Source organism: Neomonachus schauinslandi, chromosome 7 (assembly GCF_002201575.2).
Source record: "Neomonachus schauinslandi chromosome 7, ASM220157v2, whole genome shotgun sequence".
In the NCBI taxonomy this organism is placed as follows: Eukaryota; Metazoa; Chordata; class Mammalia; order Carnivora; family Phocidae; genus Neomonachus; species Neomonachus schauinslandi.
Genome location: NC_058409.1, coordinates 5,177,446 through 5,200,914, shown reverse-complemented (window position 1 = coordinate 5,200,914; position 23,469 = coordinate 5,177,446). Strand labels below are relative to the sequence as shown.

At 45.9% G+C, this 23,469-nt stretch overlaps 1 protein-coding gene and 1 non-coding gene across 2 annotated transcripts in view; one reads left to right on the top strand and one right to left on the bottom strand.

The window, feature by feature from the left end:
• The window catches only part of RUFY1 (RUN and FYVE domain containing 1), a 57,591-nt gene extending 34,457 nt beyond the window's left edge, over nucleotides 1-23,134 (bottom strand). Inside the window, exons 1-6 of the mRNA XM_021690917.1 lie at nucleotides 22,861-23,134; nucleotides 13,800-13,973; nucleotides 12,282-12,399; nucleotides 8,545-8,646; nucleotides 6,851-6,974; nucleotides 145-206 (exon numbers count right to left, since the gene is read on the bottom strand). Of these exons, the coding sequence (XP_021546592.1) occupies nucleotides 145-206; nucleotides 6,851-6,974; nucleotides 8,545-8,646; nucleotides 12,282-12,399; nucleotides 13,800-13,973; nucleotides 22,861-23,134 (854 nt within the window). The remainder of the gene's footprint in view (nucleotides 1-144; nucleotides 207-6,850; nucleotides 6,975-8,544; nucleotides 8,647-12,281; nucleotides 12,400-13,799; nucleotides 13,974-22,860) is intronic.
• TRNAM-CAU lies at nucleotides 2,157-2,229 on the top strand. The gene has a single exon. It is a non-coding gene; the product is annotated as a tRNA-Met (tRNA).
• Nucleotides 23,135-23,469: the final 335 nt, after the last annotated feature.

Genomic DNA, 23,469 nt, shown 5'->3' with positions numbered 1-23,469 from the left:
GCACATGGGAATATTAATGTATTACTTCTGTAACTAAAAACGCCTAATGAAAATGAAAATGGCCCACAAAGCAAACACAAATGTAGCATTCTTCGCCAGAATTTCATGAAACGTGAAGAGCGCAGCATGCAGGGTGGTACTTACTCTCTGCCACCATCAAGATCCTGCACATCCTTAAGGTAGAGGGAAAAATCAATCACTCCAACCTGATTGACATAAAATGTACAAGTTTAAATAAGAGAAACTTGTCCCGTTTTCCACAAACCTTACATCTTTAAAATTCAGGGTATTTACATTCCTGTCTCTTTCCTACAAACATCTAGTTGTGCTAACTAGCTCTATAAAATAGCAATCAACTGAACAAACAAACCAAAAGGAAAATAACCCCACCACCTTCTAGAAGAAAAACGTATTAAAAATCAGAATTTAGCGGGGAGCGCCTGGGTGGCTCAGTCGGTTAAGCAACCGACTCTTGATTTCGGCTCAGGTCATGATCTCAGGGGCGTGAGATCGAGCCCTGCATCGGGCTCCATGTTCAGCAGGGAGTCTGCTTGAGATTTTCTCTCTCCCTCTGCCCCTCCTGCTCTCTCTCTCTCTCAATAAATACATCTTTAAAAAAAATCAGAATTTAAGGGAATATTCTGAAATTTTACTCCCTTGTCAAGGTTAGTTTTGTGTATTTATTCAACAATCAAGTTGCTGACAAAGATCAACAAAGTTCTTCAGGTACAAAGTAATTAAAAAAAAAAAAAAAAAAGGCCTGGATCGCTAGATCGAGGTGGTAGGTAACCTTAACTGACACTCTGCCTCCTTCCTTCCCTAAATCGTGGGTGAAATAGTCCCATCCCATTTTCCAGGGGACATTCTCTGCTGCTGTGGAGAACGAGGGAGGACCCAAACCTCTCCCATGTGAATGTCAAGGGCTTTGTCCAGAAATAAAGCACTCGGGAGAGAATGAGAGGCTGGTCTGCCACTTGTCTACTCCAGTGTGAGTAAATGAAGCCACTCCTATTTGAAAAAAGGGAAAACTGGGTCGACCAATAGATATTTATCACTCATGTAGCAGACGAATCACAGATCCCTATGCAACTGTAACGAAGAATGCTGTAGATGGATGTATAATGACATGAAGAAAGCTCCAGGAGAAAATGTTAAATCCTAGAGCAATAGGTATCTCATTAACTCTGTATAGTATCACCATTTTTTAAAAAAAAGATTTATTTATTTGAGAGAGAGAGCATGAGCACGGGGGGAAGGAGCAGAGAAAGAAGGAGAGAGAGAAATCTCAAGCCGACTCTGTGCTGAGCATGGAGCCCAAGCAGGGCTCGATCCCACGACCCTGAGATCACGACTGGAGCTGAAACCAAGAGTCGGATGTTCAACCGACTCAGCCACCCAGGTGTCCCTATAGTAACACCATTTATGTTAAAGCCAGAGCCACGTGTGATGGTTTCTGTAACTTCTCTGTCGCACCTCCCACCAATCTACATTCCCGACCCTTGAACCTGGGCAGCCTCAGGGTCTGTCTTGAGTAAAAAGCGGCAGAAATGTTGCTGTGATTTCTGCAGCCATGTTAATGAAGGCAACACAAGCTTCTTCCTGGCTCTCCCTCTAGAGGCATATACCTTTGAAGTTCTGAGCTTCCATGGAGGAATTCTGGCTACCCTGGAGCCATGACCACATGAGGACAGAGGTGCCTGAGAAGCCTCTGCTGTTCCAGTCCCAGCTCACTGAGTCCCTTCTCAGCCCCAAGACAGACAAGCAAGACAGGAAGCCTCAGTGATTGCTGCCCCTGCCAACCTGCCTGCAATCACAGGGCCCTTAGTCAAGAAGTACCTGCCTCTCTCAGCCCAGTCAACCCCCAACCGTGAGATACAGTGATGGCTACCAGTTACCTGGCTGGTGATTCCTTACCCAGAAAAAGGATTTAATCTGAAACAAAACCTATGTATATATAAATGCATAGAAAAAGTAGAACTGGTTCTAGAAAGACTTTCCCCTCAGTTTTTACCATCATCTATGGGGATGAGTGGGATTGACGGGGGAGGGGAGAAGGGGAGTTTTAATTTTACTTTTCACTTGATATGCTTCTGTATAAACTTTTTTCAACAAGGATGAATTTCTTTTGCAATAAATAATAAAAATAAATAAAGGGTGCCTGGCTGGCTCAGTGGGTGGAGCATGAGACTCATGATCTCGAGGTTGTGAGTTCAAGCCCCACACTGGGTGTAGAGATTACTCAAAAATAAGATTAAAAAAAAAAATTAAATAGGGTGCCTGGGTGGCTCAGTTGTTAAATGTCTGCCTTTGGCTCAGGTCATGATCCCGGGGTCCTGGGATCGAGTCCCGCATCAGGCTCTCTGCTCTGCGGGAAGCCTGCTTCTCCCTCTCCCACTCCCTCTGCTTGTGTTCCCTCTCTCACTGTATCTCTCTCTATCAAATAAATAAATAAAATCTGAAAAAAAAAATTAAATAATAAAATTTTAAAAAATTAAGTAAAAAAGAAATACATTTTCAACTGTGAAAAAACCCAACAATAGAAAGAAGGAGAGAGGGACGCCTGTGTGGCTCAGTCGGTGGAGCGTCTGCCTTCAGCTCACTCTCTCTCTCAAATAAATAAAATCTTAAAAAAAAAGACTGTTACTGACATAGGATAAAGAGATTCAGAGACTAGGCTTCTGAGTCCAGAAATAAACCTCATTGGATTATGGATATTTCACACATAAAGGTGTGAAATAAAGGTAAAATTTCAAATTAGTAGGAAAATGTACTTGATACATGATATTGAGAAAACTGGTTTACTGTTTGTAAACGAAACCTAGACTCCCATTTCACACTATGTCAAAAGAAATGACAGGCACTATTTAAATGTAAAAAATACAGTTGACTTAAAAAATCAGGTTAATTTTTAGATGGGAAAGGACTTTCTAAGCACAATTACCTTAGACGGTATAAAGAAAAAGTCCATTAAGTGTGAATGCTGGGGCACCTGGCTGGCTCAGTCAAGAGAGCATGCAACTCTGGATCTCGGGGCTGTGAGTTCGAGCCCCACGGTTGGGGGAAGAGATTATGTAAAAATAGAATCTTTGAAAAAAAATAAAATAAATTTGACTGCAAAAAAACCCCTTTTTTTCCTTGCAAGGAAAACAGCTGTAAGAAACTAGAAAAAAACTGATAACCAAAATTCTGACAGTTAATATCATTAATCTATAATAAAGGAGTGGAAAAGAAATGGAAGACTCAGAAAAATGGGAGGAACTGGAACAGGGAGTCACAAAAGGAACAGGAAGGGGGAATCACGAAAACTGAACCACCAATGGCAAATAACACATATAAAAAATATACTTGACCTCCTGAGTTCTCAAAAATGTAAATTTGCTGGGGTACCTGACTGGCTCAGATGGTAGAGCATGTGACTCTTGATCTCAGGGTTGTGAGTTCAAGCCCCATGTTGGGCATGGAGCCTACTTTAAAAAATAAATAGGGGTGCCTGGGTGGCTCAGTTAGTTAAGTGACTTTTTTTTTTTTTAAGATTTTATTTATTTATTTGAGAGAGAGAGAATGAGAGACAGAGAGCATGAGAGGGAGGAGGGTCAGAGGGAGAAGCAGACTCCCTGCCGAGCAGGGAGCCCGATGTGGGACCCGATCCCGGGACTCCAGGATCATGACCTGAGCCGAAGGCAGTCGCTTAACCAACTGAGCCACCCAGGTGCCCCGTGACTTTTTTTTTTAATTAAAGTTTTATTTATTTATTTATTTAAAGATTTTAATTCTTCATTTGAGACACAGAGATACAGAGAGAGAGAGAGAGCACGATCAGGGAGAGCGGGCAGAGGCAGAGGGAGAAGACGACTCCCCGCTGAGCAGGGAGCCTGATGCAGGGCTGGATCCCAGGACCCTGAGATCATGACCTCAGCCGAAGGCAGACGCTTAACCATCTGAGCCACCAGGGCGCCCTAAAAAAAAATTTTTTTTGAAGATTTTATTTATTTCTCAGAGAGAGAGCAAGAGAGAGAGACAGTGAGAGAGGGAACACGAGCAGGGGGAGTGGGAGAGGGAGAAGCAGGCTTCCCGCGGAGCAGGGAGCCCGATGCGGGGCTCGATCCCAGGACTCTGGGATCATAAACGAGCCGAAGGCAGAGTTGCCCAACGGACTGAGCCACCCAGGCATCCCTAATTAAATTTTTTAAAGAAGATTTTATTTATTTGAGAGAGCGCACGCATGCGCACGCGCGCTCGTATGAACAGGGGGAGGGGCAGAGAAAGGAGAAGCAGACTCCCCACTGAGCGGAGAGACCAACTCAGGGCTCGATCCCAGGACCCTGAGATCATGACCGAAGGGAGACGCTTAACCGACTGAGCTACCCAGGCACCCTTTGACTGACTCCTTGATTTTGGCTCAAGTCATGATCTCAGGGTTGTGATATCAAGTCTTGCCTGGCGGGGGGGGGGGGGGGTCCGCGCTCAGCGGGGAACCTACTTGAGATCCTCTCCCACTCCTCCGGCACGTGCATGCTCTCTCTAAGATAAATCTTTAAAAAAAAAACTAAGCATGCTTTAAAAAAAATGTAAATTTGAGAAGAGCTGTTTTGGTCTATGAGATTGAAAAAGATCAAGAATGCTCATTATGACGTCATAATACTAATGTAGAATGTTTACTTTAACACAGAAATCCCAAAATGTATTCTTTTTTTTTTTTTTTAAAGATTTTATTTATTTATTTGAGACAGAGAGAATGTGAGAGAGAGAGAGCACATGAGAGGGGGTTGGGTCAGAGGGAGAAGCAGGCTCCCTGCCGAGCAGGGAGCCCAATGTGGGACTCCATCCAGGGACTCCAGGATCATGACCTGAGCCGAAGGCAGTCGCTTAACCGACTGAGCCACCCAGGCGCCCCCCAAAATGTATTCTAAGGAAAACAATGGACAACAGTATGAAGAGGTATGAGGATGTTTATAGTACTGTGGTAATACAGAATCAACCTTAGTTAATAAGGTACTGGTTAAATAAATTACAGTATGCTCATAAAATGAATACAGGCATACATCGTTTTATTGCCCTTTGCTTTACTGCACTTCCCAGACTGCATTTTTACAAGCTGAAGGTCTGTGGCAGCTCTGTGTTGGACAGGTCTATCAGCACCGTTTTCCCCACAGCATTTGCTCCCCCCATGTCTCTGTGTCACATTTTGGTAATCACATATTTCAAAATTTTCCTATTTCTACCTTTGTTATGATGATCTGTGATCAGTGATTATGACTCACTGAAAGCTCAGATGATGGTTAGAATTTTTAAGCAAGAAAGAATTTTAAAATTAAGGTATGGGGGCGGTATATAAGGTATATTGACTTTTTATTTAATTTACTCAGCTTAATTTTTATTTTTATTATTTACTTACACATTGATTTTTTTTTAAAAGATATTGTGATAGGCCATAGTATAGTGTAAACATAACTTTCATATGCACCGGGAAACCAAAGAAAGTCATGACTCGCTCTACTGAGATATTCACTTAATTGCAGTGGTCTGGAACCAAATCCGCAGTCTCTCTGAGGTAACGCTTCTCCTGTGCAGCTGTTTAAATGGCTCGTATCTCCACTGACATTGAGAGCCACGTGGGACATAGTGTCAAAAAAACTACAAAACGGTATGTGCCTGGAATAATCATATTTTGGTTTAACAAAAAAAAGTCCAAATACCTCTAAAATATAAAAACACACACACACCCTTATTCATGTGTTGAAAGGATAGATATCAATTGTAACATTAATTAGCTGTCTGAGTAACGGGATTCAGTGTGAGGTTTTGGTTCTTTTCAAAAATACTTCTTTTTTTGAAACATTTTCAACATGCAAAAACAACAAAACTATCGGGGGGAAAAAAGGGAGGAGAGATCATAATCAAAAGAAAAAAGAAAAGAAAAACCGCTGGCTTGGGTACGAAGGGACTAGGGGAAGCTTTAGGTTCCTCGTACCCAACTTGAGGTGGGAAGCCGGCCAGGCAGTCGCTCCGCCAGAGCCACACGTGCGCTGAAGGGGCTGGAGGTGGGGAGGGGTGGGGCTGTCTCTCCCCCTCACTCACTCACTGTCCCCACCACCAGGAGTTTGGGCCTCAGCCCTGGTCAGCTGCTCCCGGGCAGGAAGAAAGGAGGACGGTCCTGCCCCTTAGGGTGCTCTGCTCCTTGCTGCCCGCTTTCATTTCATGCCCCCTGCATCACCTCCCTCCCCCAATCTCTCCCAACTCTTATCTCCAGTCCCCACCCAACCTTTGGGACTTGTCCGCTCCATGTTTTTTTTTTTTTAAAGATTTATTTATTTATTTGAGAGAGAATGAGAGACAGAGAGCACGAGAGGGAGGAGGGTCAGAGGGAGAAGCAGACTCCCTGCCAAGCAGGGAGCCCGATGTGGGACTCGATCCCGGGACTCCAGGATCATGACCTGAGCCGAAGGCAGTCGCTTAACCAACTGAGCCACCCAGGCGCCCCCGCTCCATGTTTCTGCAGTCTCTAGTCTTGGCCGTGTCTAACTCATCACTTGGAGGGTTGCTAGATTGATCTTTCTCAAACCCGGGCCTGATTATGCCAGCACACTGCTTAAAAGCCTCCAGTGGCTTCTCAAAGCTCCCAGGACACAAGCGTGGCCGTTAGCATGGTACGGATGGCCTGCAAACCGAGCCCAGCCTCCACCTTCGTGTGCCTCCATGCCCTGGCCCGGACTTCCCTTCCCCAGCCCAGCTCTGGAGCAGACACCTTCTGTGCCCTGCCCGTAAGAAGGCCCGGCACATGTCCACAGCCCTGTGCAAAATCCCCCGCCCAAAGAAGACGTTCCCCCTCAAGCCAAGATTCCCATCCTACCTGAGAATCCAAGTCTTCTCCTTTTAAGCAGAGATTGGCATCAAGAACATTGAGTCCCACCAGCAGACCGACAATCACCATCCCTTCTTCCTCCATCATTAATGCTTCGGGCTCATAGAATTCACTGGAAGAGATTGACACAGCAGGTGGCCGGCCGCTCAGGAAGGGATGTTCACTACCTTCTCCCCGACGTGCCCTGCCCTTTCACGTCTCAGCGGATGGGCCAGGCTGCCAGCTTCCCCAGATGCCCAGAAACCCCCTGGTGCCAGTTTCCTTCTGCCTTTCATTTCCCGCCCCTTCAAGTGCTGCTGTCTCTTCTCTTCCCGTGGTTGAGGACAGGCTCCTCCTGCCTCCAATCTGAGGCTGACTCCTCCGTCTGGACCCTGGACCCCAGTCCTTCCCGTCTCCTCTTGGCTCCTGTGTTCCCGACCATCAGTCTAGTCTGTCCCTCCTGTCCCCACTGGCGCCTTCTTCCACACTGCTATGCGCTATTTCTACACTCACGCCAACAGGAAGTGGGACCCCATAGCCCCCCACATCCAAGAATAAACCCCCCCTTCCACACTGGCTGCTTTTACTTCCTCACCTCCCAGTCACCTCAGCTATTCACAGGGGGCTCCATCCCATCTACTACAGCTCCTGGTCACCAATGATGTGCTCGTTTACCAACTGCGTTATGTGTGAGTGTGCATGAGACCTCAGTTTCTTAAGAATTAGGTCATGAGGTCATGGGGATGAAAGGTACAGCACAGGGAACATAGTCAATGGTACTGTCGTCACTTTGTATGGTGACAGATGGTAGCTACACTTGTGAACACAACATAATAGTGTATAGACTTGTGGAATCACTCTGTTGCATGCCTGAAACTAATGTAACATTATGTATCAACTATATTTCAATTAAAAAAAGAATTAGTTCATTTCACAAAATGAATTAGTTCATTTCACAAAATTCGCACCTCAAAGTTACTCAGTGTGATTGTACTCAAAACACAAAGTACGTGAAGTATTTGAAGAAGTATTTGAAATCCCTATTTATCATACAAAGATATGGTCAATAATAAGCCATGACTTGAAAACAATGAAAAATTTTGAGTGGCAGGCCATACTATAAAAGATATTTTTGACTCAATCAGACAAATTAACTCTAGAGAGATTCTTCCCTTATAAATTCCCATGTTCTAGAGAAAATTCCTTTTGTGAGGATTATTTTTGCTTATATGTAAGTATCAAAAATGAACCAGTCATAAATTTCAGGGACAGCTAGTTAGTCATTACTGATGCTAAGAAATATAAAATTTTACAAGATGGATATGGAATCCTAAAATAGGCAATATAGGTATGTTCTCTTATAAAAGGCAGGTTTTTATACTTTAAAATTGTCCACTACATCTAGTTTTAAAGTCATTTTTTCCTGTTATCAAGAAATCTAATAAGTACTATTTTGTTGAAGCTTAATCGAGTAGGTTGTCAGTTAATCTTAGGTATTTTTGAAGAATTATCTTTGAAAGGACTTTTCAAAATGAAAATATGAATCTTCATTCATAATGACTTTCAGATACCTGTGCTCGAAAAATGAAATACTCTTTAAAGCTGTGTACATCACACGCTCTTGTTTTAATTCCAAACCATCTCCAGAACGATGTTCGAAGTATTTTAGGAGCAAAAGACAGCAAAGATAGGAGGTAAAATACCTTAAGAGATGTTTATTGTCTATGAGCACTTTCAGATAATCTGCCAGTTTCTTTTGCATGAGTGCAAGATACAGCCAGGCTCTGCCTCTTCCCACAGCCGTCCTGGAATTCAGAGAACCAAACTGTTAAGGCATAACACCAAAAACCCCCAAGCCCCCAATTTAGCTAAAGAGATAAACATCTTCCTGCACGTACGTGCATGCGAACACAGGGAACACCGTAAGAACAGCAGCTTTGGAGCTTGGGTGGGAAGGCCCAGAAAAGCACTCTCTGCAAACCTTTGGGTACTGTTTGAATTTTGTATCGCGGACATGCATTTTTGGTTTGTTTGTTTTGACAAGAGAAAAAAACTCTTAGGGATGCCTGGGTGGCTTAGTCAATGAAATCATCTGCCTTCGCTCAGGTCATAATCCCAGGGTCCTGGGATCGAGTCCCGCATCGGGCTCCTTGCTCTGCTTCTCTCTCTCTCTCTCTAGCTCTCACTCTCTCTCAAATAAAATCTTTAAAACAAACAAACAAAAAAACCTCCTAAGCCACAAAAAAATCTGACTTCTGGAACAAATACTATTAGATAAAACTTTGCATATATTCATAAAATTTCACAGGGGCCAGGAAATATCAGGTTGGGTTTGTATAGTGGATAAACATTTCTTCAAAAGATTAATGTACCTCATGAATAGATCTATTATATATCTAATATATCTATGTATCTCTATTTCTATTAATATATCCAACACGTTTTGAGGCATTAGCTCAAAGGTGCAATTTTATTTTTAACTGTCGCAAAACACACAGAAAATAAAATTTACCTTTTTACGTGTACACTTCGTTAGCGTTCAGTACATTCGTGCGGTTGTGGAACCAATCTCAAAGAGGCAATTTTGAAAAGGCCTGCTCTAAACATCAGAAGAAAACAGAAAGCCTCCCAACTGTAGACCTAACGCTGCTTGAGGAGAAAGATTCTGTTCCAGGCAGAGTGACGGCATTTGTGATTTCTAAGAAAGTAGTCGAGCCGCTCCTGTCATCAGTACCTACACCAAAGGGAGCTGTGGGGGCTGAGCGCTTCCAGGAGCCAGGCCCGTAGGGGTTAATCCAACCCATCAGTACAAAAGGCTTTCAAGCCCCCCCTCCCCTAAACAAAGGAGGTTAAACCAGAGCACAAAGGAAAGGAAATAAAGTAGAAAAAAAAAAGATACTGAATACTGGCATGATGTGGCAAAGGGACACAGACATGTGTGGCCTGTCAGGCACATAAACCCGCACTACACTTCCAGCCAGTGATTTGATCGGGTTATCAAAGCTCTAGGTCTAATAATATGTGGTAAGGAAATAATTTAGGATGCACATAAAAACGTATGTGTGGGGATGGTCTGCCGCACTCTTCGGATAATGAAAAACTGAAGGCAAGCACAAAGTCCAAAGGGGAGTTTTTTTTCTGAATGCTCTGTGGCCATTGCAAAAATGATGTTGTGGGGACACTTGGGTGGGTCAGTCGGTTAAGTGTCTGCCTTCAGCTCAGGTCATGATCTCAGGGTCCTGGGATCGAGTCCTGCATTGGGCTCCCTGCTCAGCAGGGAGTCTGCTTCTCCCGCTCCCTCTGCCTTCCCCCCTCCCCCACAACTGGTGCTCTCTCAAATAAATAAAAATCTTACAACAACAAACAAGCGAACAAAAAAAACCACCAGCGACTTGAAAACAATGAAAAATTTTGGGTGACAGGGTCATACTGCAAAAGGTATTTTCATTTCAATTAGGGAAACTAAACTCGAGACTCCTCAGGATACAAAATGCATCCTGCAAAAGTTTCAAACTACCCTTCCACCCCCCCAAAACAGTAGTCATAAACTTCCAAAATAATGTCAAAATTTTAGAACTTTTATAACAATTTAATGCAATAGTAAAAAAAAAAAAAAGTCCTCTCCCACAAGGCCCCCGGTGAGGCTACTCCTGGAGGCATCAAGAGAAGAGAACTATTGTGTCTTTCCTTTTCAGGAGACGGGAGGATTTCAACAGGCCAAGCCTGTCACTTGTTCACAGCCACAGAGTAAGAAGGGAAGGAGGTGGTGGGTTTAGCGGACAGTGAGCCCTTTGTTAGCACAAGACTTCAAAACTGCCTCCCGTGCATAACTGGAAACAGAGGTCTGAGTGTTGGAGGAGGGACAGCCCTGGTCTGCTCCAATCTAACGCACTGGGCCTCCGTCTCGCGGCTTCCCTCATGAGGGAGTGAGCTGGTTGGAAGGGATGGGCAGCAGGACCACAAAAGGAACTGCTGTGGGGCGCCTCGGTGGCTCAGTTGGTTAAGCGTCTGCCTTTGGCTCAGGTCATGATCTCAGGGTCCTGGGATCGAGTCCCGCATCGGGCTCCCTGCTCGGCAGGGAGTCTGCTTCTCCTTCTGACCTTCCCCCCTCTCATGCTCTCTCTCTCTCAAATACATAAATAAATAAAATCTTAAAAAAAAAAAAAAAAAAAAAGGAACTGCTGAAACAAAGCAGACGTGGGAAGCTCCTGAGAGCTCACCAAATACGTATTTGAAAGTTGTCACGATGCAAAAGGCTTTCACCTTCTGTGGGACAGGCCCAAGGGCTGAACTAGCAACAGGGACCGAGGCTTCAATTTCATCTTGAGAAGACCGCACAGGGCTCCATAGCAATGGACGTGGTGGGACTTAGAGGGTTCTAGAATCCCTTAGGTCTGTGTTCCCTTCCTGGCTGCACCACTCACTTGCTGAGGGCCCTCGGGCAGGTTACTTAGCTGCTCTGTCTCGGTTTCTTACTTATCATGCGGGGATCCCAACAGCTTTCCTGGAGGCTTTGTTGTGGGGAATTAAATGAGATCCTGAAATGTCCTTAGCACAATGCCTGGCACACAGCAGGCCCTTGGTAAATGCTGGCGATTATTATCTGAAAATGGAACAGGCTGGCTCCCCAGAAGTGTGTGAGGCTGGACAGTGGTATCCCCCTGTGGGAGAGGCAGGGTGCTTTTTTGCATGGGCCCAAGGCTCTCTAGGTCCCCTTCTAAATGCAGATTTCATGATGACGCCTTGTTTGTATTCTTTTTTAAAAATATTTTTATTGTTATGTTAATCACCATATATTACATCATTAGTTTTTGATGCCTCGTTCGTATTCTGTCCAGTTTTTTTATTTTGAGCCAATGCACGGGGATCCCAAGGGGCCAACCCAGACATGGTAAATGATATGTCTCACCTTTTCACAAATGTCCCATGTCCTAGATTCTAAAATCTGGCCTGAGCTATATTATTCTGAAAACTGCCCAGATGCATCCAAAGCATGGATTCCAGGAGCATAATGATGACCCCTTTTACTCTTATAACTGCTCCTCAGGTAACAACATCTTTTCTCTCTTTTTTTAAAGTAATCTCTATGCCCAACATGGGGCCGGAACTCACGACCTGAGATCAAGAGTCAAGTGCTCTACCGACTGAGCCAGCCAGGTCCCCACAACACCTTTTCAAACTACATGACCTCATGTGACCTATAGGAATCGCTGTCCCCATCTTAAAGATAAGGAAACTGAGGCTCAGGGAGGGGCAAATCTTGCTCAAGATTTTGAGGATAATGAGCAGCAGAGCTGAGACTAAAGTTCAAGTGGAGTGTGGCTCATGTTACGATTTGTTCTAAATTAGAAAAAGTTTATCAGCAAGGAATTGAGAAATGGGTAAAGACGAGGGAGTTTTTTTTCAAACATTAAATCAGTGTTAGCTACTTCTCACTCACTTTAATTCTGGCAGATTTCTGACACTAGTGGCTATATCTGATGCTTCTGGACAAAGTTTCTCCACCAGCTCCAAAGGACCAAAGAAAGATTTATTTTGGCCAATAAAACTCTTCTTAACTAAAAGGGAAAACAAAAGTGTTATTCATAAGAACAGGTTGCAAAATGTCCTCAGGCGCCCACAGTCTCTCTCCCAAAAGCCAAATGGACAATGCACAGCTCTACTGCTTAATCCTGAATTAGTCTTGGGGACTCAGAGATGTCAGGTAACAAATGAGCTCTCCCTTCCTCTGGTGACAGGGTTTCTGTGATACCCTGACTATGCTCTTACTCCAAATATTTATTGCCCATGAAATAAAACGTGTGTGTGTGTGTGTGTGTATATGTGTGTGTGTGTATGTATATATGTACGTACTTATATATACATGGCTTGTAAAAAGCCTTCCCCTTTCTCCCTCCTACCTGATACCAACATCAATGTCAGATTTCAAATCATCACCACCATCCCTCATCTGATTGCTGCCAATAACATTCTAATGGGTCTCCCTGCTCCTAATATGGCTACCTCCTCACCCCACCCCCCACCCCCACAACCTCTTCACACACATGGAAGTTCTTTTAAAAATGTTAAGTCAGGTCATGTTTTCCCCTTTGCTTAAAATCCTCCAGATACACCTACAATACAATCCAACACCTACAATACAAACAGATGACCTGTAAAGGCCTACCTGATCCAGCCTTCCCCCGCCCCCCCAATCCATTTCCCTGACTTCATCTCCTCCCACTCTACCTCTGAGCCCACTGGCATCTTCCTCAAACCAAGCCTGGTCTCACCCAGGACTTCTGCCCACCTGCTTCTTCCCCCACTAAGGAATGCTCTTGCCTCAAATCTCGGCACAGCTAACTTTTTCTCCTTTAGGTCTCAGCTCACAGTTCACCTCCCCAGCAAGACCTCCCCTCTCATCTAGCTGAAACCCTTAATGCTTCCTTGAATTTGGAGCATTTGTAATTAAGTTTGTTTCTGCATTTATTGTCTGTCTGGTCCCTAGAACTGTGCTGTCCGCTAGAGTCACTGGTTACATGTGCTCCTAAGCACCTGAAGTGCAGCCGGTGCAACTGAGATGTCGTATAAAACACACAGTGGGTCTTTAAGCCTTAGTAGAATGAAGAATGTAAAATATCTCATAAATAAGGCTTTTTAAATACTGATTATGTGTAAAAATCATAATATTTAGGATATACTGGGGTCAATAAAATGTGTTCTTAAAATTAATTTCACGTTTCTTTTTACTTTTTTTTTTTTTAACGTGGCTACCAAAACACTAAAAATTGCACAAGTAGCTTGCCTGGCATTTCCCCTGGACAGTGCTGCTCTTGATGTGGGGCTGGCGTGCAGGGACCGTGTCTGTTTTGTACCCTGCTGTTATCCCAGCACCCAGAACAATGCTCAGCACCGATGAATACATGCTGGGCAGACAGCTGGCCCAAATTCCCGCCCCCGAACGCCCCCTCCAGCTCACCTTTCAGCCCGTGTTTGAGGCAGTGCTCCATCACTACAAAGAACTGCTGCAAGGGGGCATGGTCCGCATCCAGGCTGCGGCCCAGGCTCAGGGCAGACTGGAGCAAGACTTTGACGCTGAGTTTCATCATGTGCATCAAGTTGGCACGCTCCTCCATCATCTGGCACCTGGAAGCTGTTGCGGCAGAAACAGGGACAGCCTCGTTAGTGGACTGAAGGTGGTCGGAAGATCGGCCTGGCGGGGGGTTCCGAGCGCGGACGTGCGTCTGGACGGATAACTGGGCTTCGTAGTCAACCGGCCTCTGATCCCTGGAGGTCACGGCTGCACCTGGGCAGCCTGAACCGCGGGTCAGTCTCAGGAGACCTCTCCCAGGCGGCTCCGCGCGTTGCTAAGGCGACGGCTCTACTAAGACTCGCCGCGATTGGCCTTTCCCACAGCCAGTAATTCCATTTTCGACCAATGGAAGGGGGCAAACTCCAGGAGGCCCCGCCCCAAGCTGGAAGGCGAGCGGGGGGGGGGAAGTGTTCCGCCCCTGGACATTCCGATTGGACGGGCCCAGCCGGAGGCCACGCCCACGAAGCTCAAGGGCGCCATTTTGCATTCTCTGCCAGGGTAGCCCGGCTCTCGGCCTCCCCAGATGGCTCTCTGAGCCTGTTCTTTTGTCCGACGGTGTCAATCCAAGGGCCTTTAGAAAAGTCTCTGCTCGTGAGTTCCAGACTCAAATTCTCGTTGCCCATCTTCAGTCCACAGTTAGTGGGCAGTACGAGTCTTACACTTTTTTTGTATGGAAAACCGCTAGAATCAGAAAAAGCTCCGTTTCCATTTGCAACTCCCATTAATGCTGTCGCTTTTTTTAAGAGTAAAAAAAGTTTGTGGGCCGTCAGTATCAGATACCCATGACAAATGTTTACCAAGTGTCCCCCTCACACCCAGGAAGCTGGCAGCCTAGAAATTAAAAATGCAGACTCCACGCGATTAACCGAGTTCTGGCGGGAAAAATAAGCCCGCGCGCGCCCCTCCGAACCCCCGCCAACGTTTAGTCTGAAACATTTGCCGACCGGACCGTGGTGGTGGTGGTGGGGGGGGGTCGTATGGTTTCAGCTGGCAGCTGTCTGATCACTACGGAGGTCAAGTAGCTTTTCACGTTTATCGTCTCCTAGGATTCTGTGAATAGCATGTTAAATCAACTTCCTTGCCGAATTGTCTATTGATCGGTATATTCTGTATAAATTAATACTGATATTAATCCTTTGTTGATAGCTGTTTGATTTCATGGTCATTAATTAATATGAACATAAAGATAGTTAAAAGAGCGCACACATGGATAGCTAAGTGGAAAATGAACTATGACTGAATTTATAATAAAGGTATTAATATTATTGAGACTTAAGACAGCCTGGGACTAAAAATTCTAAAGTCTCAGACACCCACGAAGACAGCTGCTGGCAAAGAAAAATCGGCCTAAACATTTGACCAGTGAAAAATGGGTTGATTAAATGGGTGGGGTGGTATAATTACTTTTAAATTTCGAGAGAATCCTATATATTACATTTATAATTCGACAGCGTTAATGAGCTGGATGATTGGCAAAGAAAATAAAAGTTGTAAAGCCTCATCAAGAGGAGGGAGAAACCCCGAACAGACCAATGAACACAGAAGCAATCTGGAAAGACTGCTGAAGACCCCGGCCCAGGTCTGTGAACCCCGCTCTTCTCGGGGCAGCGCGGCGCCAGGCAAGCCCAGGTGTTTGCAGATCCGCTTCCAGCCCTCGAGCTGCACAGCTCTACAGGACAGCCCCATGTGAAGGGGCTTCAACCACCTCCATTTTCACCTCAGTCTGGACTTTCCTAATTGATTAAGTTCTTTCCGGCTTATGCGGGCGAGGCATCCCCCGATGGGAACCCAAACTTACAGTAAGGACTGCCCTGAACCAGCAAGACTCCGTGTGACGCGGCCTTTACTGCCCACGCGCCTGTACCCCCAACTGTCCCACGTTTTCCTTACACAAATCGAGGGTATTCTCAGCACTTGTAGACCGCCTTTGAGATGCTACTCCCGTCTCCCCAGTACTGGCCTCACTGCAATAAATTCCCTTCTTGGTTCACACCACTCGTCTCTCTGCCATTGGATCCTATCAGCGGCCAGGGGCTGAACCTGCTCTGTTTGGGAGCCCGGGAGCCAGGTGCTCTTGCCCTCCTGCGGCCCGGTCATAGATTCACTCCCTATCCCACATGTTCCTCTGGATGCACCTGATGAGGGAGCAGAAGGGAAGCTGAGGACAAAGCACAAGCTGACACCCTGCACCCCTCCCCATGGGCTATGTGTGACATTTCTCAGGCACTCCTGGCTGCCCTAAAAGTAAGGAAAGGGAAAAACAAATGGTTAACTGACAAAGATCACAGTCCTGTAGGACAGGAGTCTCCATCAGTTTACGAATGTCCTAGAGATTTACAAGGCAAAAGCATCCTGTTATCAACAGCCTAACTTCCAGAGACCCACAGACTCAATTTCCTGGAGCCTTAACATCACCAGCCCCTCCACAGTGATATGGGAAACAAAGGCAAAAGGGAATGTAAATAAAATTAAATTTCCTTCTATCCTGTAGCCCCACTGACAAATACTTGAGGCAGGCAGAGCGTAACACTCCTCCAGGAAACTCCCAACTGTCTTAACGCTAATGTTTTCCCAGAGGGAAAAGCAACCTTAGTTTGACAATAGCAAGGCCTGCAGTATCCGGAATCTTCTTTAGTGTATGAAAGTCCTTTTGGACACCTCCCTTTGTCCTTACCTCCCCCAACTCCCACGTATATAATCAGCCATTCCTCACAGCCCCAGTGCAGCAGCTCTTTCTGCCCACTGGTCCTATCCCTTTAAACATCACCTTTTTGCACCAAAGACGTCTCAAGAATTCTTTCCTGGCTGTTGGCTCCGGAGCTCACCAACAACGCTACTCAAAACTACATTACACCGACCTGGGGTCCAGAGAGTCCCACACACCAAGTGGAGGTGGAGCCTCCTTTGATGATTCAAGTCACCCAAAACATGAAGAGCTTCCAACCTGTCATTGCTTTATTGTACTTAGTTAAGGAAACCTGGTCTTGGGGGAGGGGGACGGTCTCTAATTCTCTGCCAGCTAGCCTGAATTCAGAAAATTAAACATTTTTTTTCTCCCACAGATATATGTAATTATTCTCAGCCTGTCTCAATACTCCTTCCTAGGATGTACCATTAATTTGAGGAACATATTCCATACATTAGATGGGCCAACACTATAGCTCCATGTTTTTGAAGAAAATGGATTTGAAGTACACATAAACTAAGTCTTTTTGTGTTGGCAAATAATGCTGTGTTGACAAAGGTATAATGAAATAAGCACATTCAGGTGTCCCCAACTGTTCTGAGTGTTCTGGGTTAAGGTAACTATTGAAAGAACTACAGGCATAATTTTCATTTAATAAGTCTGCGTAAAGGCTTTTTTGGGGGAACCTTCCGAGGCTGAGAAATTTAATATGATTGGGTTGCATCCTTTTGCAAGTCAGGTGATTTTCATTTTTATTAAACAAAAACAAAGGAACAAAAAATAAAATTTTGACAAAAGATCAATGTGACTTGGGGCACATAACTTGGAAGGAATTCAAAAGTTTGACATTACTATAACAAAACTGTCCATTTCTATTTCCTGTTTATATGAACCAGGCTTCTGAGGGCTCTCATCTATCAAAAAACCAAAAAATGGGAATAAAATTGATGCTGAGTCCCATCATATATTTTATGAGTAAACCATGTATTTTCATTTATGGATACATGCTAATGAAAAAACCAAACCAGCCCATTAAGAGAAACAATAACAAGAAAAGTTTATAGTAATTATGTATAAAAATTATACCCTTTTGTCAACTTAGCATTTCTTATTTTAATGGTAATTCATTCCACAAGAAAAATATTTTATACTTAGAGCTTTAGTCACAAAAAAAGTTTATTGAATTTTAATTTACTTTTTTTCCCTGAAATGTATGACAGAATGATAAATAAAATTTTTTAAAATAATAAATAATTTTGGGGGCACCTGGGTGGCTCAGATGGTTAAGCGTCTGCCTTCGGCTCAGGTCATGATCCCAGGGTCCTGGGATCGAGCCCCATGTCAGGCTCCCTGCGGGAGCCTGCTTCTCCTTCTCCCACTGCCTGCTGCTCCCCCTCCCTCCGCCTGCCGCTCCCCCTGCTTGTACTCTAATAAAAAATCTTTAAAAAAAATAATTTTTTTAAAATAATAAAAAAATTTAAAACATATGGAAGTGGAATAGAAATTCAAGTTCAAGGAGTAAAAGGGAAAACGTACAGTTTTCAGGGGCGCCTGGTTGGCTCAGTTGGTAGAGCATGCGACTCTTGATCTTGGGGTTGGTTCGAGCTGCACGTTGGGTGTAGAGATTACTCAAAAAGAAATATCTTTAAAAAAATGGTAAAGTCTTCAAATAACTTATTTAAGATGGATGGTAGTGCTTATCAAATCATTTAGGTATTTACATGCCACTTAAAGAATGATGTAACACTTTTATTTTAAAAAGCTAATATTTGGGGCACCTGGGTGGCTCAGTCAGTTGAGCGTCTGCCTTCACCTCAGGTCCTGATCCCAGGGTCCTGGGATCAAGCCCCGCACTGGGCTCCCTGCTCTGCGGGGAGCCTTCTTCTCCCTCTCCCACTCCCCCTGCTTGTGTTCCCTCTCTCGCTGTCTCTCTCTGTCAAATAAATAAAATCTTTAAAAAAAAAAAAAAAAGCTAATATTTACAGTACGCCAGAAAACATGTCAACCTTAAAAGCTGAAGATTTTTTTTAGGGGGTCATGTGAGCAAAACAACATGAAGACTAGTGTTTTAGGTGATCAGAAGTGGGTGGCAGTGGCTTCTGTTGATGTAGGAAAGATGTTGGGGTTCAGAGCCGACAGCCAAGAAAGAATTCCTGATCCGTTTTTGGTGCAAAAAGGAGGTTTTATTAAAGCACGGGACAGGACCCATGGGCACTGATGTCGTGAGGAGTGGCCCATTATATACTTTCAAGTTGGGAGGGGGTCAGGGATAGTGTAAGTCTCTAAGGAATTTGGAAGCAAGGTTTCCAGGACCCTGAGGGGGCTAGCTATTGTTGGGAAAAGGCCATTTATTATCATCTAATAAAACCTTAGTAATGAGACCCTTCAGATGTATATCGGTGGGCCATATGCTTGGGGGATGATTGCCAACATGTATCTTGAGGGGGGAGGTTTAGAGATAAAGGAAGTTTCCAAATGAAGTTTTATATGTTAAAGTAGATTTACAGGACCCGGGGGTTGGGTTAAGATTGCCTTTTGCCCTTAGCAAAGTATCAGCATGGAGACAGCAGAGTTCCTAGAAGAATGTCACTCGGCCTGTTTCAAGGACTTGCCAATGGGCTGCAGGTAGTATGGATATTTAGTTTTTCTTTGGCCTTTGTTTCCCACATCACTATCACCGTTCCTGGGTACAGGGCTGTGTTCCGCAGCCATCCCACCCATCCCTCTGCTCCATGACTCACCTGTTCCCATTCGTGCTCAATTTAGAGCTCTGGAAAATGTGAAGTGGATTTTTAAGCCATTCCATCTCTCAGGTTTACTGGCTTTGTGACTTTGGCCAAGCTATTCACATCTCTAAGCTTCATTAATAAGAGTTCAGCACAGGGCGCCTGGGTGGCTCGTTAAGCATCTGCCTTTGGCTTAGGTCATGATCCCAGGTTCCTGGAATGGAGTCCCACATCGGGCTCCTTGCTCAGCAGGGAGCCCGATGTGGGACTCGATCCAGGGACTCCAGGATCATGACCTGAGCCGAAGGCAGTCGCTTAACCGACTGAGCCACCCAGGCACCCCTAAATAAATAAAATCTTAAAAAAAAAATAATAGTTCAGCACATCAGCAAAACACACAGGATGTCACCAAGTTCTATACTTCCTGAATTGCCAAATAAATGGTCTGTTCAGGGATCTCCATCTTGACTGTTGCGCAGGGGCCAGGCTGGGACAGAAATGAGTGCTGCTATGGGAGGATGAGCTCGAGGGGACCTGGGGCCCCATGGATATCCAGGGAGCAACCCCGCTGAGCACCACCCTCTGGTGGGAAGAATGCTGGTCAACAGGGTCGGGCACCGAGTTTTCAGAAGCTGGACATCTGGATTTTTATGTAAAGCCTGCTCACTGGCTAAAAAAAAAAATTTGCTTTATTTTTTATTTTATTTTTAAAAAATATTTATTTGTCAGAGAGAGAGAGCACAAGTAGGGAGAGCGGCAGGCAGAGGGAGAAGCAGGCTCCATGTGGGACTTGATCCCAGGACCCTGGGATCATGACCTGAGCCAAAAGCAGACGCTTCACTGACTGAGCCACCTAGGTGTCCCAGAATTTTTTTGTTTTAATGCTTTTATACTATGCAGCATATAAAATGCAACTACCAGACACAAAGAGCTCACAGCTTGTTGTCACCTTTGGTATAGAGAGTGAGTACGCAGGATGGGGAGTGGGCTGTATGGGTTTTTTTGTTGTTGTTGGGTTCTCAATTACAGAGGAGTAAGTAGATTCTTGATATATTTGAGTTTTACTTTTGAGTAGCCCTTTGGTGTCTTGAAGGATCTTATAATATAGTACAGTGTTCCCCTCTATTGACAAGGAGGAAAACTTTTAACACTTTCCCAACTGTCAGGAATTTTCACTTAGCATCTCAAGGGCTAACTTGTGTTCAGCAACGTAACTGGGAAAATGTTACTGTGATCCATTGTGAAAGGAGCTGCACCAGCTCCTTTCTGCCTGCTGCTCCCCCTGCTTGTGCTCTCTCTCTCCCTCTCTCTGGCAGAGAGAGACAGTGAGAGAGGGAACACAAGCAGGGGGAGTGGGAGAGGGAGAAGCAGGCTCCCTGCAGAGCAGGGAGCCTGACACGGGGCTCGATTCCAGGACCCCGGGATCATGACCTGAGCGGAAGGCAGATGCCCAACGACTGAGCCACCCAGGCGCCCCAAATAAATAAAATCTTAAAAGAAAGAAAGAAAGAGAAAAGAGAGAAAGAGAAAGAAAGAAAGAATGCCCTCTTTAGTGAGCACCCGTGTGCAAGCCATTGTGCTGAGCACGTTAACTCTTCGGAACACACATGCTTGGTCACCCATCCTTTAGGAGAAGACGTTAACAAGCAAGATGTACAGCCTGCTGTGTGTCCTGTGGTTTGTGTGAAAACTGCGTGGGGAGATGAAAGTATGTATGATGGCTCTCTGAAAGATATGATAGGATTGGGGGCAGTTTCTGCCCAGGAGGACATACTCTACACTGAATGATCTTTTGTACGGTTTGATTTCTTCTCTTTTTTACCACCTGCCTTTATTACTTAAAACAACAACAACAAAACAAGACAGTTAACTATAGAGTACAGGATCACTGTGGCATGCTGTGCTAACAGGGCCCCTGTGGGACAGCATTTTAAAGCAAGTATTCAGGGGCGTGGGGGGCTCAGGGGGTTAAGCATCTGCCTTCGGCTCAGGTCATGGTCCCAAGGTCCTGGCTCAGGCCCCAGTCGGGCTCTCTGCTCAGCAGGGAACCTGCTTCTCCCTCTGCCTGCCACTCCCACTGCTTGTGTTCTCTCTGTCAAATGAATAAATCTTAAAAAACAAAAAAATAACAAAGACAATAAGGATTTAAAGTGTGGGGCACCTCTGAGTACCCGGGTGGCCACAGGGATCACAGCCTGCACTGATGCACACCAGGAAGCCAGGCCTGCTATCACCTGGGGTTATTTTGAGGGTTAAATGAATTAACGTCGGTACGGATCTAACACTAATACCTGGCACCTAGTAAGTAAGCAAATACTTACGATTACTTATCCTGTGCTCAGTGCTACTTTGGGCACTGGCACATGGCATTTATCGGCGAACGGCTAACATTTATTATTTGCTTGCTACATGATCCCAGAGGCCTCCAGAACCCCTCATGTGCCTTGACTTTGGGGACTCACCGCCAATGGCTGGTTTGCAATCAAACACCCCCAGGTGTGTGCAAAGGCTGTGAACAGGCTTCCTCAGTACCGTCTAGTCCCACTTGCCACTGCCAGGATCTCAAAACAAGTCTGCTGGTAAACTTTTCTCTACTCGTTACTCTTTCTTAACCACTGAAATTCTCACAATTCACTCTGCTGGGTCAGCAATGACTTCTAAGCAGCAACTTTACCGGTGGGTAGGAGGGAATCAAGAAACCGCAAAGGCACAGTATGATTCTTAGCACTGCGGTCTTCCATCAACTCTGCCCCGCAACACTTTCTATGAAGACAGAACTGAATTTTTAGTTTTAACACTTAAACCTCACACGTGTGTCGTGGCTACTCTATTGGTGAGCACAGCTCTCAATATCTGGCTTTATAGGGCTTTCCAAGTCACACCCTTCTTATCATCACCATTTAGTATTCCCATTATTCCCTATTCTTCTAACATGCTGAAACTCTATTCCAAATAACAAGGGCTGAAGAGGACTAGGAGAGCTCACTGTGTGAATCAAAAAACCCCTACTGCACAGTCTGGGAAACGCGGTGACTTGCGCGCATCACACAACGGAGTTGGCCGCAGCAGGGCTCGCCTGGAACCACCGCCTCCTGACGTCCACCTCGCAGCTCGCACTCCGGGGTGCGTCGGGACAGCCGAGGCGGGAGCCGGGTTGGCATTTGGGAGATTCGCGGCACAGAGCGGAACCGGATTCAGTTCTTGAGCACTTTCAAGCTTAATAGCGACTATCTAAGCTTGAACTCATACATTTTCTTCAAGTCCGCCACCGGGAGTCAGGATGTTGTCTGGGGCACACAATTAGAAGGGTCTGCTAGGGGAGCCGCCCAATCTTAGGCCGTCCAAACCCGCGCATTTATCTTGGCTTGCACGGCATCAAGAAAAACAGACGAGTGCTTACACGTGCTAACAGCTTGGTTCTGCCCAACTCGTCGGACAGGCTGCGGAGCTTCGACGCCCTCGCCAGCTCGGTTCCCACCTCCCAACGGCCCCCTGTCCCGCGGGCGCGCGCGGGGAGTGCCCGGCCGCAACCTACCTGTGCGCGCCGCGCCGTCCGCGGCGCCGTCCGCGCCGCCCAGCCCCGCGGCCGCGCGCAGCGCGCTCCCGCAGCTCGCCGACAGGTTGCCCGTGGCCTTTCGCGCCAGGGTCAGGATGGGCGCCGACCAGCCCTCCGGCCCGGTCCGGGGCTTGGCCGCGCTCCGCAGTTCGCCAGGGCTAGGCAGCTGGCTCCGGTCCACGATCTCGAACTCTTCTCCCGACTCCGGTCCCGGCTCCCGCCCCGCCGAGCAGCCGTCTTCCCCGTCGGCCATCTTGGCCGCATCACGTGGCCGCGACGGGCGGAGGACTCGGGGTGGGCGGGCGCGCGGGTGGGCGGCGGGCTCGGCTCGGCGCGGGCGGGCAGAGATTTTTTTTTTTCCCCGGTTCGCTAAGTTCTCCTTCCTCCTCACCACCCTCCCTCTCCTTTCTTTAACCTCGAAAAGGTTCAGCAAAGCACAATTCATAACATAAGAAGCACCCATATTCCCACCAGTCGGGAGGACTCGTCCAGAAAATTACTCTTGGGCTTGCCCCCCCCTACCGGGGGTGCCCCCAGCCTAGCTTAGAATACAGCCCCCAGGGCTTCAGTTTCGTCGTGACTCTATTT